Below are 16174 nucleotides of genomic sequence, written 5' to 3'. Positions count from 1 at the left end.
ATGGTTTCGCAATTCCATAGTAACCAGGACATATTCCTTCTGGTTTTCTATTCGAAACCACATGCCAATAGCCAGGAGCAAAGGCTTCACTCACTAGATGTCAGATATGCGCTTGCCTTCTGCGTAGAAAGGAGAAAGCCATTTAGGAAGACTACTCAGCTTTTTGAGGCGGTGGCAGATAGGATGAAAGGTTTGCCAATCATAGCCAAAAGGATTTAATTGTGGCTCAGTTCTTGTATCTGCATGGGCTACGACCTGGCAAAAGTCCTTGCTCTGGGCCTGATGGCACACTCCACGAGGGAGCAAGTCCTCGGCTGCTTTTTGGAACAGATTCCCATCCAGAATATCTGAAGTGCAGCAACCTGGTCTTCGGTCCACACCTTTGTGACACACTATGCCATCACTCGGTAGGCCAGAGACAATGCTGGATTTGGCAGACTCGTGCTACAGTCTGCTTGCCATTGAACTCCAAACCGTCCTCCTACATCTGCTTGGGAGTCACCTACACTGGAATGGACATGAGCAAGCACTCGAAGAAGAAAAACAGTTACTGACCCTCCGTTAACTGTTGTCCTTTGAGATGTGTGGCTCATATCTATTCCAAAATCCACCCTCATACTCCCCTGTTGGAGTTAGCTGGCAAGAAGGAACTAAGAGGGTGGCAGGACTACGTATATCAGCATTATAAGGGCACAACTCCAGGGGGCACCAGAGCCTACCTGAAGGATACCACTGAGGGAAAAGCTTTCCAGCGGCAGTGCATGCAGCACGTACATGCTTACATTGGAATGGACGTGAGCAAGCACTCAAAGAAGAGCCCCACTGTGACGGGATCCCCAAGGTGCAGCTTGGGACTGTGGGGCCACTGTGCCCCTTAACTCTCCAGCCTGGGCTGTCTGACACAATGCTTTGCTAGTGACAAGCAGCAAACCCCTCCAGGCACTGTTATAACTCAGCACAACAGCATGTGGAGTCTCACACCCAGCTGGATTGCATGCATGTTCCCAGAGCCACTCATGAATCACGCAGAGAAAGGCACCAGCCAAATCCCCCCAGCTCCCAGCCTTGTACCTCAGGGATACACCGTCTTGCACTGCTCTAGACAAGCAGTGCAAGTTTATGAATTGGCTCCCCATTCCATCAATGGAAAGTGGATATACACCAGCCTTTGTAAACCTGAGCAGATTTACCAAACACTTCAGGCAACTTAACTGGTAAAGATAAATGGTAAAAAAAAAGTTTGACTACAAAAGGTAGATTAAGCGACAAGCAAAACGTCAGAAAGAAGTCAGCGTGTACATGAACCACTGCAATAATTACTGTCGTGGTTGTAAGTCAACTTAACATAGACAGACTTAAATTTCTAGTGTAAACACGCCCTGAGAAGGAAGCTTTCGCCATCAAGTTGGCTCACTGAGATATAATGTGCTACGTAGTTCCCTTTCCCTAGTCATAAACCATGCGCCCTTATACAGGGTGCACTCCATGAAGGACTCAAATCCCCGGATTACACGCTGGTATCTAGCCCTCCAGCTCTATAGCTTCTGGGTGTAGTACCAAGTAGGGAAAGAGCATACAATGTGAATTTTTTTCTTCCCCAGGGACATGCTCAAGCAAGAAATCATTCTGGTTTTGGAAGGGAGATATGTGATTGAACACACCTCCATCCCACTGGTGGCAAGGCTAAGAAGTATTCCTGCACTCAGATAGTGCCAATCAGGCACTCCTGCAGACTATGCACCACAGAGAGAACGGGAGCTTAAAGAGACTGGCCACAAAAAAAAGGAAGTTCTCCCAGAAGCAGGGAGGTTGCCAGGGACAGCTAGTGAGCTCTGGTAGGAAGGGCAGCTCAGCTTGGGGCAGTTTCTAATTGCGACGTTGTCTAATTAAAATATAACCATGCAAATCATTACGGCTACCACTGTTATATAGTTGCAACGAATCCTATACAAAGTGCATCACGTGGCCAGAAAGGGTTAAGCATCCTGCAGGCTAACTGAACCAGAGTCAACCTGCAAAGACATGTTAGCAATGGTAATTAAGGCCATTCCCTGGTAAATGGGCTAGAACTTTGAAATGCAAACCTGTATTGTTAGAAGTGATACTAATTGCATATGTGTACTCATAAATGTCAGCCATATAAACAGACAGTTCTAGTCTGTCACTATAGCTATTGATTCAGAGATCAAAAGGGAATATTAACATTTAGATGAATCTTGCCATATGACATAATGTCATTGTCTGTGTGTCTCTTGAAAGTTTGTGATAAACTGCTTAATGGATACATTATTTTATGTTAATCTATGTAGTTAATGACCAGTGAGGTTTAGGAAACAGGATATTGTTCACCCAGGATTGTATAGTCAAGTGGCTACTATAAAAGACCCTTGGGTACTGATGCTGTCTTCTCGGGTCTGCTTGAGGTTTCATGCAGGGCTTCATTCCTAAACCATAAGGACTGAGGTCCCAGTCCTGACTGGACCACCCTGAATATAAACATTGGACTATAACCTGTAAACTATTTCTGAAAGAACTCTTTGCAACTTCAAAGCTCAGCATCTCTGCTATGAATCTGAACCTCAAGAATTGAACTCATGTCTGTAATTATACTGATCTTTTAATTAGTTCTCTCTCTTCTTTTTTAATAAATTTTATTTTAGTTAATAAGAATTGGCTGTAAGCATATATTTGGGTAAGAGCTGGAAAAATCATTAACCAGGGGGGTAATGCATCCAATCCATTGGGATGGGTAGAACTTTTTTATATGAAGAAGATTTTCAGTAATCCTCATCATATTTGACTTGGGTGTCCAGGTGGAGGCCTGAGGCTGGATTACTTTAAGGGAACTGTGTTGTTGGCTTCTGACTAATCAGTGAGGTATTATAGAAGCTGTTTTGTGCTGGCTTTGTAAATCTAAGTACAGTAACTCCTCACCTAACGTCTTCCTGGTTAACATTGTTTCATTGCTGATCTAGTAGAGAACATGTTCGTTTAAAGTTGTTCGATGCTCCCTTATAACCTTGTTTGGCAGCCGCCTGCTTTGTCCCCTGCTTACAGGAAGAGAAACCCATTGAAGCTAGCAGGTGGGGGACTTGGAACCAGAGTAGGCCAGCAGCCCCCCATCAGCTCCCCAAGTTCCCTGTGCAGCAGCCACCCAGCAGGCAATCAATTGCTGGACAGTTCAGGTGTCCCGCCTCCCACTGCCCTATGCTGCTCCTGGAAGCCTCCTGCTTGCTGTGCAGGAAGTGGGGGTGGGAAAGAGGGATGCTGATATCAGAGTGTCTCCCTCTCCCCACTCCTGTACCCCATCGCCACAGAGCAGGGAGGGTCATGACAGGAGAGAGGGCTCAAGACGGAGAGAGCTTGCTGGCAGCAGCTACTGTCTCAACTTACTGAACTAGTTAGAGGCAGTGTACTTAGAGTGGTGTCAGCATAGTTAAAGGGGAAACATGCATCTCTCTCACACACACACACACACACACACACACACACCACTTTGCAAAGTGGAGGAAGTGGTGCGCTCCAGTGGGATAGCGTGGGTTCATCATCACATTCATTTTCCACAGGAAACGTGTGCAGCCACTGCCATGAGTCTATTGTGTCTCCTCCCTCCATTCATGCTGCCTTGTATGGTGTCAGGCTACATTAACAACATGTTAACCCTTGAGGGCTCAGCCGAGTGCTAGTTCATCATTTAGCAGCATGACATTCCCTGAGAAATATCCCATCCTCTGACTCCAACACCTCAACCAGGCTTCACAAACATCACTGCTATGTACAGTATTAAATTGTTTGTTTAAAATGTATACTGTGTATATATGTATAATGTCTTTTGTCTGGTGAAAAAAATTCCCTGGAACCTAACCCCCGACTATTTATATTAATTCTTATGGGGAAATTGGATTCGCTTAACATCGTTTCGCTTAAAGTAACATTTTTCAGGAACGTAACTACAACGTTAAGAGAGGAGTTACTGTATTGGAATATCCACCAGCTTTGGAGATTGTCTGCCCCATTCTTTGCAGTTCACCCTAACTGAGTAACCTCAGTTGCCTCCCTGGGACTCCGGACACGTTAACCTTTTCCTTCAACTTCCCCTGTTTGGAGGAGATTGACACAACAAGCTCAATATGAGCAAAGGCTCTGGAAAGCTGCTTCTAGACAAAGACCTGCAGTGGGTCCTGGGAAGCACTGCCAGAAGCTAGAGGCAAGGGGATTGTAAACTGGACTCTGAAAAGACCCTGGGAGTGAGCTGAACTCCTGCCAGGAACAGTAAGATTGCCTAAACTGAGGGTCAGCCAACTATTGGTCCCATCTAGTCCATGCCCAGAATTAGGGTAGGATTATTCCCTATGGGATTTCTTCTCTTTATCCAGTCTAGTTTTAAATATCACACGCAACAAGGCTGCCACCAGTTCTGACTGTCAGGAAATAGTTCCATGATATTTAGCCAAAGTTATATATTTTTTAAAACATCCAGTAAATAATCACAGCTGGAAAGGACTGGAGTCTAGTGGGATTTCTAGAAAAAACTCAATGCAGTAGCAGATGCAGCAATGGCTACTTAATAAGCTAATAAACATTGTTCATGACCCTCCTTTTGTCTTCTTGTGACATCTGCCTGAAACAGACAATCAAATAGAAAGAGAACTCCTGCAGAAAAGCATCTTGATCAAAGCTTACAAGAACCTATAAAGGTAACAAAAATTTGATAATGGGATCTTAAATATAGAAAACAAACACATAACAAGATCCAGTGCCTGGAAGTTAAAGCTAGACAAATTCAGGCTGGAAATCAGGCACAAGTTTTCAACTGTGAGGATGCCAATCCACTGACCAGTTTACCAAGAATTGTGGTGTATTCTCCATCACTGGAAATTTTTAAGTAAAAATTGGATATATGTTCTAAGAGATCTGCTTCAGTTCAAACAAGAATTAATTCAGGGAAGTTGTCACTTGTGTTATACAAGTCATCGGTGGTCCCCTCTGGCCTTACAATCTATGAAAATACCACATAATTTTAAGAGAAGTCTGACTCCTTCTCTTGGAGATTACATATACACAAAAAAAAAAGTGCCCCAAGTGTGAAAAGTACTATAATAGTCTTAAATCTGAGAATCTCAAAATACCAGCCCTTTCCTTAATTATGCAAATATTGCTGAGGATGGGCAACAGTGCTCTTTTCTACAGCTGTTCTGGCTGCAACATAACTGGCAGGAGCGAAAACCTGATTTACAAGAAAAGCCGTATGTGCAGCAAGGACATCCACAACATCCACAATCACCTTTCCGCCAAAGGTATCCACAATAGCTTTGAAGCCATGCAATGTTTTTTAATTACTCCCTTAAAAGGATGACAGATATCTTTGGGATAATGAATTGTAGGCTACACCTTCACAGTTCTTTACTGTTTAACATCCTACTTTTTACCTCATCTCTTGTCAAATGTGATTAGGAAGTCCTGAGTAGTAGTAGTATTATTATTATTGCTAAGCATTTCCGAATAGCACCTAATGTTCAAGGAACTGTACAACATATAGTGGCAGACTCTGCCCTCAAGAGCTTCCAATCTAGCAGAAAGAAAACAAACCAAACCAAGTAGGACTATCGATTAATTGCAGTTAATTCATGTGATCAACTCAAAAAAAAAAACAGACTAAAAAAATTAATCGTGATTACTTGCACTGTTAAACAATAGAATATCAGTTGAAATGTATTAAATATTTTGGATGGTTTTTCTATATTTTCAAATATATTTATTTCTATTTACAACAGAATACAAAGTATACAGTACTCACTTTATATTAAGTTTTTATTACAAATATTTGCACTGTTAAATTGATAAATGAAAAAGTATTTTTTAATTCACTCATACAAGTTCTGTAGCGCAATCTCTATTGTGAAAGTGTAACTTACAAATGCAGATTTTTTTGTTACATAACTGCACTCAAAAAAACAAAACAATGTAAAATTTTAGAGCCTGAAAGTCCACTCAGTCCTACTTCTTGTTCAGCCAATCGCTACGAAAACAAGTTTGTTTGCATTTACAGGAGATACTGCTGCCAGCATCTTATTTACAATGTCACCTGAAAGTGAGAACAGGCATTCGCATGGCACTTTTGTAGCAGGCATTGCAAGGTATTTACTTGCCAGACAGGCTAAACATTCATATGCCTCATGCTTCAGCCACCATTCTGGAGGACATGCTTCCATGCTGATGATGATCATTAAAAAAAAATAGTGCATTAATTAAATTTGTGACTGAACTCTTTGGGGAAGAAATGTATGTCTCCTGTTCTGTTTTACCCGCATTCTGCCATATATTTCATGTTACAGCAGTCTCGGATGATGACCCAGCATGTTTGATTTACAAACACTGGCACTGCAGATTTGACAAAATGCAAAGAAGGTACTAATGTGAGATTTCAAAAAATAGCTACAGCACTTGACCCAAGGTTTAAGAATCTGAAGTGCCTTCCAAAATCTGAGAAGGACAAGGTGTGGAGCATGCTTTCAGAAGTCTTAAAAGAGCAACACTGTGATGCAGAAACTACAGAACCCAAACCACCAAAAAAGACAATTAATCTTCTGCTGGTGGCATCTGATTCACATGATGAAAATGATCATGCATCAGTCCACTCTGCTTTGGATCGTTATCAAGCAGAATCCATCATCAGCATGGACGCATGTCCTCTGGGAGGGTGGTTGAAGCATGAAGTGACATAAATCTTTAGTGCATCTGGCACATAACTATCTTGCGACACCGGTTACAACACAGTGCCATGCAAATGCCTGTTCTCATTTTCAGGTGACATTGTAAACAAGAAGCGGGCAGCATTCTCTCCTGCAAATGTAATCAAACTTGATTGGCTGAAGTAGGACCGAGTGGACTTGTAGGCACTAAAGTTTTACATTTTGTTATTTTCAAATGCAGGGGTTTTTCGTACATAATTCTACATCGTAAGTTCAACTTTCATGATAAAGAGACTGCACTACAGCACTTGTATTAGGTGAATTGAAATATACTATTTCTTTTGTTTTTTAATCAAAAATAAATATAAAATGAGCACCGTACACTTTGTATTCTGTGTTGTAATTGAAATCAATATATTCGAAAACGTAGAAGACATCCAAAAGTATTTACATAAATGGTATTTGATTATTTAATTGCAAATACTTTTTTTTAATTGCTTGACAGCCCTAAAAACAAGTCATGGGATCAGAAATCAGGGTAAGATGGGCATGCAGGGATTACCCACCAGTGTGGGAATAGGAGGAAATAAAAGCAGAAATACAGACAGAGGTAAAGGGAACAAGAAAGAGCTTGAATATGATGGAGGTAAGATGAAGCCAGTGATATATCTAGAACGGCAGCAGAACAGGACTTCAGTCTATCCAAAACTCCACCACTAGAGGGGGAAAATGGGCAGCAGGGAGCTATGGTCAGAGGGAAGATTGCAGCAATCAGGAAGAAATTACCAAGTCATTGACAATAGTTTAGCAAAGGGAGAGGGGAGAATTTGGGAGACTGTACATGAATGGCAACAGAAAAAGACAGGACTGAGGTAGAGAAGGAAGATAAATAGTTCTCTCTCTGAAGGTAATGAGCTAGAGATGGTGGAGATTTCATCTGCCTCTCACCTGATGTGAGGCAGGACATTGGGGAACCAGCTACACAGAGAAGGAAGAAAAGACAGTTACTCATCTTTGTAACTGTTGTTCTTCGAGATGTGTTGTTCATATCCATTCCAATTAGGGTGTGCACGCGCCACGTGCACGATCATCGGAAGATTTTTACCCTAGCAACACTCGGTGGGTCAGCTGGGCGCCCGCTGGAGTGGCGCTTTTATAGCGCCAGGTACATACCCCTGCCGACCCAACGGCCCTTCAGTTCCTTCTTGCCGGCTACTCCGACAGAGGGGAAGGAGGGCAGGTTTCGAATAGATATGAGCAACACATCTCGAAAAACAACTGTTACAAAGGTGAGTAACCATCTTTCCGTCTTCAAGTGCTTGCTCACATAGATTCCAATTAGGTGACTCCCAAGCCCTACCTAGGTGGTTGGGTTGGAGTGAGATGTCGCAGAATGCAGCACTGCTGAAACAAATGCAGCGTCATCTCTGGACTGTTGTACCAATGCGTAGTGTGACATGAAGATGTGCACAGATGACCAAGTAGCTGCCCAACATATCTCCCGGATGGGTATGTGGGCCAGGAAGGCGGCAGATGAAGCTTGAGCCCGAGTAGAATGGGCGGTGAGGTGGCTAGTTGGAACGTGAGCCAAGTCATAATAGGCACGGATGCAAGACGTCACCCAAGATGAAATTAGTTGCGAGGAGACCGGAAGGCCCTTCATCCAGTCTGCCACCGCTACGAAGAGTTGGGGAGTCTTTTGAAAGGGCTTTGTTCTTTCGATGTAAAAGTGGAGGGCCCCACGAACATCCAGGGAATGCAACTGTTGTTCCTGACATGAGGAATGCGGTTTCGGGAAGAAGACCGGGAGGATGATGTCCTGGTTGACGTGGAAGGCAGACACCACCTCAGGGAGGAAGGTGGGGTGTGGTCGCAGCTGTACCTTGTCCTTATGAAACAGTGTATATGGAAGGTCTGCTGTGAGGGCCCGAAGCTCAGACACTCACCTTGCCGATGTAATGGCGACGAGGAAGGCTGTCTTCCAGGAGAGGTACAGCAGCGAGCAGGTGGCTAGCAGCTCAAAGGGGGCACCCATGAGCCTGGATAGAACCAGACTGAGGTCCCACGTCGGGGACAGGCGTCAAATCTGCGGGAACTAGTGCTCCAGGCCCTTGAGGAACCTGGAAACCATGGGGTCCGAAAAGACAGAGCGCCCATTCTCCCCTGGATGGAAGACGGAGATGGCTCCAAGTGAACCTTTATGGACGAGACCGCTAGGCCGTGCGGTTTCAGGGATCAGAGATATTCCAGGACAGTAGGAGCTGGTGCCTACTACCCAGGAGCACCTGCTGGATAGAGGCAGAGCAACTTAACTCGGACTAGCTTAACCACACAGCATCCATGCTGTGAGGTGAAGGGATTGCAGGTCTGGATGGCGAAGTCTGCCGTGGTCTTTAGTAATGAGATCTGGCCAGAGGGATAGGGGAATTGGGTCGGTCACCGACAGGTCGAACAACATGGTGTACCAGTGTTGTCTCGGCCATGCTGGAGCGATCAGAATCGGAGAAACTACAAGGAAAGCTAGGGAAATGGAGATCAGCTAAACCGCGCTCCACAGTTCCAACGACCATCACGGGTGGTAAGACGGAACTGAAGGGCCGTTGGGTCAGCAGGGGTATATATCTGGCGCTATAACAGCACCACTCTAGGGGGCGACCAAGCCGACCCACCGAGTGTTGCTAGGATAAAAATCTTCCGACGATCGTGCACGCGGCGCACACACACCCTAATTGGAATCGATATGAGCAAGCACTCGAAGAAGAAAAGGTCACTACAGAGAGAGCACTCGGGAACCGGAGGGGACCCAGAAGCAGATGGATAACGAACAGGCACCTGGGGCTTACAATTTTCATTCTTTATTTGTTAACGGAGTTAAGGAAAAGGGCTAGTGGTGACATAGTTACTTAAAATAAACATAGGTTTTAGATACCAAGCTGTTACTGTAGCACACTGAGTTCACTGCACCAAAACTGTTTAAAATATCAGTTCCTTCTTCATTTACTCGTTGGGACCTTTGGGGTTACTTTAGACCCAATGGCATTGCTACAACACGCCTACACAACATAAAGAATACACTGTGCAGGTTAGTGTAGCGCAGGAAGTTCAGAACATAAAGCCTGAACTCAGGTCCGGCAGGGAAAAAGCATTCCAGTTCACATTACATAAAACATTCGAAAGGTTAATCCTCAGATGGATTTTTAAACATGTTTATTTAGGAGACTTCCAGGTCCATTTGAATTATGGCAATTTGGAATCTGGAGATCGAGGGTTCAAAATGCAAACAAAGACCTAAAATGAAGCGTACTTATGAATGGAGAGGGTAATAGCAATGGCAAGTATAAGTCAGATTTGAAGCACATCCCTTTAACTGCTCACTAACCTGAGTGCATAAAGAGAAAGCTCAGAACAGAACTCAAAACCGTACCAGGCAGAGAAAATTCAAGATTAACAAAAATCCTCTACACAAAAAACGACATGGTAAATTACACAACATTAAATGAAACTTACATCTTCATCCAGGTTCGTTTGCTCCAAATCAACTATTTTGAACTGGACCCTTTTGAAAATCTCTTCCAGTGCCTCACAGGCCTTATAGTCTAGTTTTTCTCCTGGGAGGGAAAACAGAGTGAATTCAGAAGACCCAGTGTTAAGTGTTTTGTTGGTACATAAAAATGCACAGTATTAAGAGAAATACATTTCTGTGAGTTCTAGAACCCTAGGCACTGGGATAGAAAACGAGGCAATGCAAGGAGAGATGGATCTGGTTTTTCCTTCAGTTGGGGTAAGCTACTTCCTGCTCTTGCAGACAACAACATTTATTATTTGCACTGTTAAATATTTAAAACCCACACACACAAAAAAAAATCATCTTGGGCTGGTTTCCAAGCAGATGGACTAGATAACCCATTAGGAGCTTTTCCATTGCTCATCTTTATGATACTATGAATTCAGAATCAGCATCTGATTCTTCCACGAGATCCAGGCCTAACTCAGCAAGGCATGTAAAACTAAGACTGCCCAAGATGCTAGGGGACTCAGCCTAGACCTCCAATGCCCAGGATTTTAATAAATATTTTCCACGTTCGAATTCCTCACCTGAACAATACGCTGAGATAAATTGAGACAATGAACCAGCCCCTAAAATACATACATGATTAACATGCCTCCAGTCTTGGCCTTGCCATTTGACTATTCTGTAATCATATTGTCCAAATGTTCCTAACACATTTTCTACTTTCAGAGATTTCACTTGTCGTATTCAGAATTATTTAGAAATATCTGTACCAAGCATTAGAGATTCCTGCTACAACCTGAATGGCTGAAAACTAACAGCTTAGGTCATCTCAAATGCCTTCAGTCAGCTTAAACAAATGTTATTAAAAAAGCAGGAATAATTTTCTGACGCAAGAGCTTGGTTTTTAAACTCTAATACTCACTGGTAAGAGGAAGTGGCAGCAAAGAAGGCTGTGTATGCTGGACAGGCCAATTGGCAATTTCGAGCTCCTAATCACCTACAAAATTAACTATTGCCGTTTCCTCAGTATTAGCATTATTTGTACTGCATTAGCACAGCAAATGCCCCACTCGGGATCAGGACACCATTGAGGCAGGAGCTGTACAAACAGAGTACAACAGTTTCTGCTCAGAGAATTTCCTTTAAAAAGCTACGTCATTAGGGTTATGAGAGAGAGGCTTACCTTTTAGATCCAAGCAATCTATCCTGGGAGACAGATCTTTAAATTCCTGTAAGAGAAATAGTAGCACATTAATATACTCAGGAGAAGACAAATCTCTCCTCTAGGATAATACAAAAGTGGAAGGTATGGCAACACTCCCCCACACATACGAGGGGAGGGCATTACTCCCTGCACCCTTCTGTGACTTCATTGAAATCCAGTACATACCCATGGTGTTTCTTAGGGTTTGTCTACATGAGGGGATTTAATCTGCAGCTTTTTTCTGCGCGTCAGGTAACACACATTATGCTAGCTGTAGTAACAGCATGCACGAAGGACAGTGTGCTCTCAGTCAAGGCACATCGTGTGTACACACAGCAGCAGTTTGCTGCAAACTGAAAGCATAGCATTCTCGAAGCATATCTGATGCTCCTTTGCTTTGTTGCTGAGCAGTATGCATTCTGGGATTTTTCTTGCTGTGCACTGTGGGATACATAGCAGGATGGCTGGTTCAAGTTTTTTAAAAGTCCCATGATTCATCCATATCCATCCCATCCTTCTTTTATGGGCAAACTAACACCATTTTCAAATTGCTGTAAGCGAGCATGGACCCAACAGAGCTCTGTATCACTACGCCGGCAACGACAAATAGCTACTTGGACTGTATTTCAGCATTCAAAGTCAGATGAATTCGGCTTAGGCCTTTGCTTGCCGCACCACCGAGCAGATGACGTGGCAGCAGCAGCTCTACCAGCAGAAGGATATTCAGCAGCAGTGGAACTGGGACACAGATGAGGAAAAAGAGGAACTGACAGCAACTGATAGAGGACCAGTTCCTGGAGCTGCTATACAGCATGCAGTGCTGTTTCTGGGTTCAGGAAACCAGCACAGATTCATGGGAAAGGGCAATGAAGTCTTGCAGTGACATGTGATCATGTCACCTGAATTGGAATCCATCTTTAACCTGGTGTCTTTCCATTGAGAAAGGAGGGGTGGGAACCCAGAGAGGGACAAAGGATTCCCGCCGTATGCAAAGAGTTATAAAGGGATGGAAGAGAACAAAGAGAGAGGAGCTATCATGAAGAATCCCCTAGCTACCACCTGAGCTGGAACAAGAGCTGCACCAGGGAAAAGAATTGTGCCCAGGCCTGGAAGGTGTCCAGTCCGAGGGGAAAAAACAAAACAAAACAAAAACTTACTGAAGCATCTCTGAGGGTGAGATTATCTGTATTCAGTTTGATTAGACAGAGATTTGTGCATTTTATTTTATTTTGCTTGGTAATTTACTTTGTTAAGTCTGTTACTACTTGGAACCACTTAAATCCTACTTTCCGTATTTAATAAAATCACTTTTTACTTATTAATTAACTCAGAGTATGTATTAACACTGGGGGGAGTAAACAACTGTGCATCTCTATCAGTGTTACAGAGGACGAACCATTTATAAGTTTACCCTGCATAAGCTTTATATAGGCTAAAATTGATTTACTTGCATTTAGACCTCACTGGGAGTTGGGCATCATCTGAGTGTTAAAGACAGGAATACTTCTGTTAGCTGCTTTCAGGGAAATCTGCAGCTTTGGGGCAAGTAATTCAGACCCTGGGTCTTTGTTGGAGCAGTGGGAGTGTCTGGCTCAGCAAGACAGGATGCTGGGGTCCTGAGTTGGCAGTGAAAGCAGGAGCAGAAGTAGTCTTGGCACATCAGGTGGCAGCTCCCAAGGGGGGTTCTGTAATCTAACCTGTCACAGGATGATTGCACTGTTTGTGAAATACTTTGGAAGCAAGAGAAAAAGACATCTCAAAGATTACAGCTACAAGTTGTATTTTGCACAGTATTAGTGAGAATTAGGGAGAAAGACTTGGCGATAGGTGGATGGCTGATGTGTAGAGACTGGCTCACTGATTTGCGTAGCCATCTAGGCATTCACTACAGAACACAAACAGCCGGGGCAACAGCGTCCAGGATGCCTATCGCTCTTATTTGGAGTCTCAGGCCTGAAATTGTGCAGCTGTGAATTCTGCTATTAACCTATGCATGGATTGAGACAGGAGGAGAGATTTTTGTGAAGTTCAGTGTTGTTAGGGGCAGTGGGAGTGCAACATTGTGGCAATCCTTGTTGTACCTTGTGTCTTTGCCTATATGTGTTTGTAAAAGCTTAAGAATTAATGCAAACAGTTATTTTCTGTGTAAAATGAACCATTAATTGCTTGTGAATGAAATTATAAAGGTTTTCATTAAATAATCTATTATGTAATAAACAGAAATGAACCTTCAACTAAGACAAAAATTTAAGAAATACTTATAATTATGAAACAAACTAGCTAACTACCAAGAACTGTTTCATTAAACCAGCAGTGGAAACCAAAACAGTAAAGTACAATAGTTCAGTGCAGAGCATAAAGCCAGGTGGCTTAAAATTACAGGCAAAGGTATGTCTTTGTTACGCTCCTTCTGGTTCATGGGATTTCTGGTGTGGAGTGCCCAGGCTCAAAGTTACCATGGGCAAGAGAGAGAGCTCAGAAGAGCTGGGGTCTTAAGTGCCACTGCTCTCGGTGTCCTGAGCTGGAGTCTGGCAGGGGAATGGACTCTGGGTGCGCTGTTGCGAGGGTACAGCCAAGAGGAGGAGTTGCTCCCAGTAGCCTGTATTGTCCAACAGCTGTAAAACATGGCTGGGTGCTAGTCTGCAGTACTGCATTGCCTAACAGTAACATGGACTGCAACAGGGCATTTTGGCTTTGTATTGTCCCCAGGAGTTGCCTCTGCATCTTCTTCCATATTATCTTTGGCCTTGGCAAAGCTTCTCCTGGCAACTGCCATGCTGTCCTTGGCCACTGCAGTGACCTCCCTGGAAAGCTCCTTGTCGTATTCCCTCAGTCCTCAGAGACTGTCCCCTCCCCTCTGTATTCTTCATTTTTTTTGGGGTGGGGGTGGGAGGGGAAGAGGAGGAGGACTCTGCATTATGTCCATGAATTTTTCATCACAAATTTCCTGTTTTCTCCCACTCAGGTTTCCTCGCCGTTCCGTTGCTGCTAAGGGCCCTCTCCTTGAGGGTCTGGCCAGTACAGGTACCATAGCTGTGGGGGTATTAAAATTAAATAAAATAAAATGACAAATGGTTATTCATATTCTAGAGAGGCTGTGGTGTTTTTAACATTCATTCCTGGCTTTACCGCCTTTAGATTCTTTACAGTCTTGAGGAACCTTGGAGATGGTAAATGGTGCGTGGTTTTGGACTTTTGGTTGTACACTATATGCTGTGTGGTTTACTATGGTGCCTTGGAGCATAGAGGTGATGGGAATTAAGCAGTTCAGGATGTGCCTTGGAGATGTTTTACATGGTGTCAGAGGGGTTAGCAGGGTGAATCTTGGGATCAGCTGGACAGTAACATTCTTGAGGCTGTCCTGACTCTGAATCACAGTACAATGAGGCAAGTGGCTAGGAGGCAGAGAATGGCTTTATAAAAATAGGCAAAAGGCAGAGTAGCAAGCTACGCTGCGAAGTTATTCAACAAGATAGTCCCCCCAGTGTGCTGCAGGAGTCATAAGCAGTTCTGGTGGGGATGGCCAGTAGCTATTCCTTCATCCATGAGCAAAAATGGAGCAATTTCTCAGTCTTAGAATTTGCTTTATCTCCCCTGCAGACATGTTAAAAGTGCAAAGAAAGACAGGGTTCTGCAATGACTGCCTGAAACATTCACTGTTACCAGTCTGTCAGAATGGCCCTGTAAATGCATATTACAGGCAGCTGTGCTCTTTGTAGCTTTATGGATATGTAAAGTCCATGTCTACCCCCCGTACATTGAGAACACTAACCAAACTTCCCTTCCTGTAACCACTGTTTAATAAACTTCTGCATTCCACACAAAAGAAAGAATGGTTTTCCTTATTCGACTCTGGCATGGAAGGGGACAGCAGAGAGGCTGAGGCCACACAATGCAGCCAGCAACTGATTTGAAGACAGTGAATGGGGTTTGTGGGCAGGAGGAAGGGCACATTCCCAGGCAGGATGCCAAGGAAAGGAAAATCAGTCAATAGGTACACAGGCATGTGCCTTCCATAGCACGGGCCTGAAAACAGTTGGTAACCAGGGTTTTAGCACATGACAGTGGCTGATGGAGACTACTCCAGCTGGGTAATTTTGGAAAAGTATATGGGAGGGGCACAAAAGGACAGTGTGGGCCAATGGAGGGAGGGATGGATCTTGCACTCGGCCATGGGGCACTTGGAACAGAAGCTAGTACTGCCTTACAGCATAATAGTAAAATAAAACTTAAATAGTAAGTTATTTAAAAAATAAAGAAAAAAATACTTGCATATGTGAAGGTTCCCTCCACAGGATCAACCTCCTCAGTTGCTGCCTGGGAATCAGGGTTGGTTGGCTCACCTTCTACATGGCTGGCATCAGGTGCCTGAGCTCTGAACAGATCCTGGCTGTTTCACATCTCTTCACTGGCCTCCTCTTACTCATGCTCGGACGAGTCTTCCTGGTCACCCGGAGTGGCAGGGGAGGGGGGAAGGGGAATGTTCTCTGCCGCATTTCTTCCTGTTGTTCCTCATTTTCACATGGGTGTTCCTCAGCTGTTTGCTCTTTATTCAGTGTTGTTTGGCATTCTGGTCATAGCCCCTCACCAGCACATGCCTCGCAATGCCCACAAACAGATCTTTTTCCAGGTGGCTGGCAACAAGAGCTACCTGCACCAACACTTCTCCCCAGATGACACTGAGATCCACAGTCTCAGCATGGATACAAGGTCTGCTTGAGGCATGCTGTAGGGCTTCTGGAGCATTAAACACACCAATCATGA

The 16174-nt window shown here is 43.9% G+C and overlaps 1 protein-coding gene across 1 annotated transcript in view; it reads right to left on the bottom strand.

The window, feature by feature from the left end:
* Nucleotides 1–16174, bottom strand: part of PPP1R37 (protein phosphatase 1 regulatory subunit 37) — a 158503-nt gene that overhangs the window by 84920 nt on the left and 57409 nt on the right. Inside the window, exons 3-4 of the mRNA XM_050927774.1 lie at nucleotides 11390–11435; nucleotides 10200–10300 (exon numbers count right to left, since the gene is read on the bottom strand). Of these exons, the coding sequence (XP_050783731.1) occupies nucleotides 10200–10300; nucleotides 11390–11435 (147 nt within the window). The remainder of the gene's footprint in view (nucleotides 1–10199; nucleotides 10301–11389; nucleotides 11436–16174) is intronic.

The sequence above is a fragment of the Gopherus flavomarginatus genome, chromosome 18 (genome assembly GCF_025201925.1).
Source record: "Gopherus flavomarginatus isolate rGopFla2 chromosome 18, rGopFla2.mat.asm, whole genome shotgun sequence".
Taxonomy (NCBI): Eukaryota; Metazoa; Chordata; order Testudines; family Testudinidae; genus Gopherus; species Gopherus flavomarginatus.
This window is presented reverse-complemented; position numbering and strand designations above follow the sequence as displayed.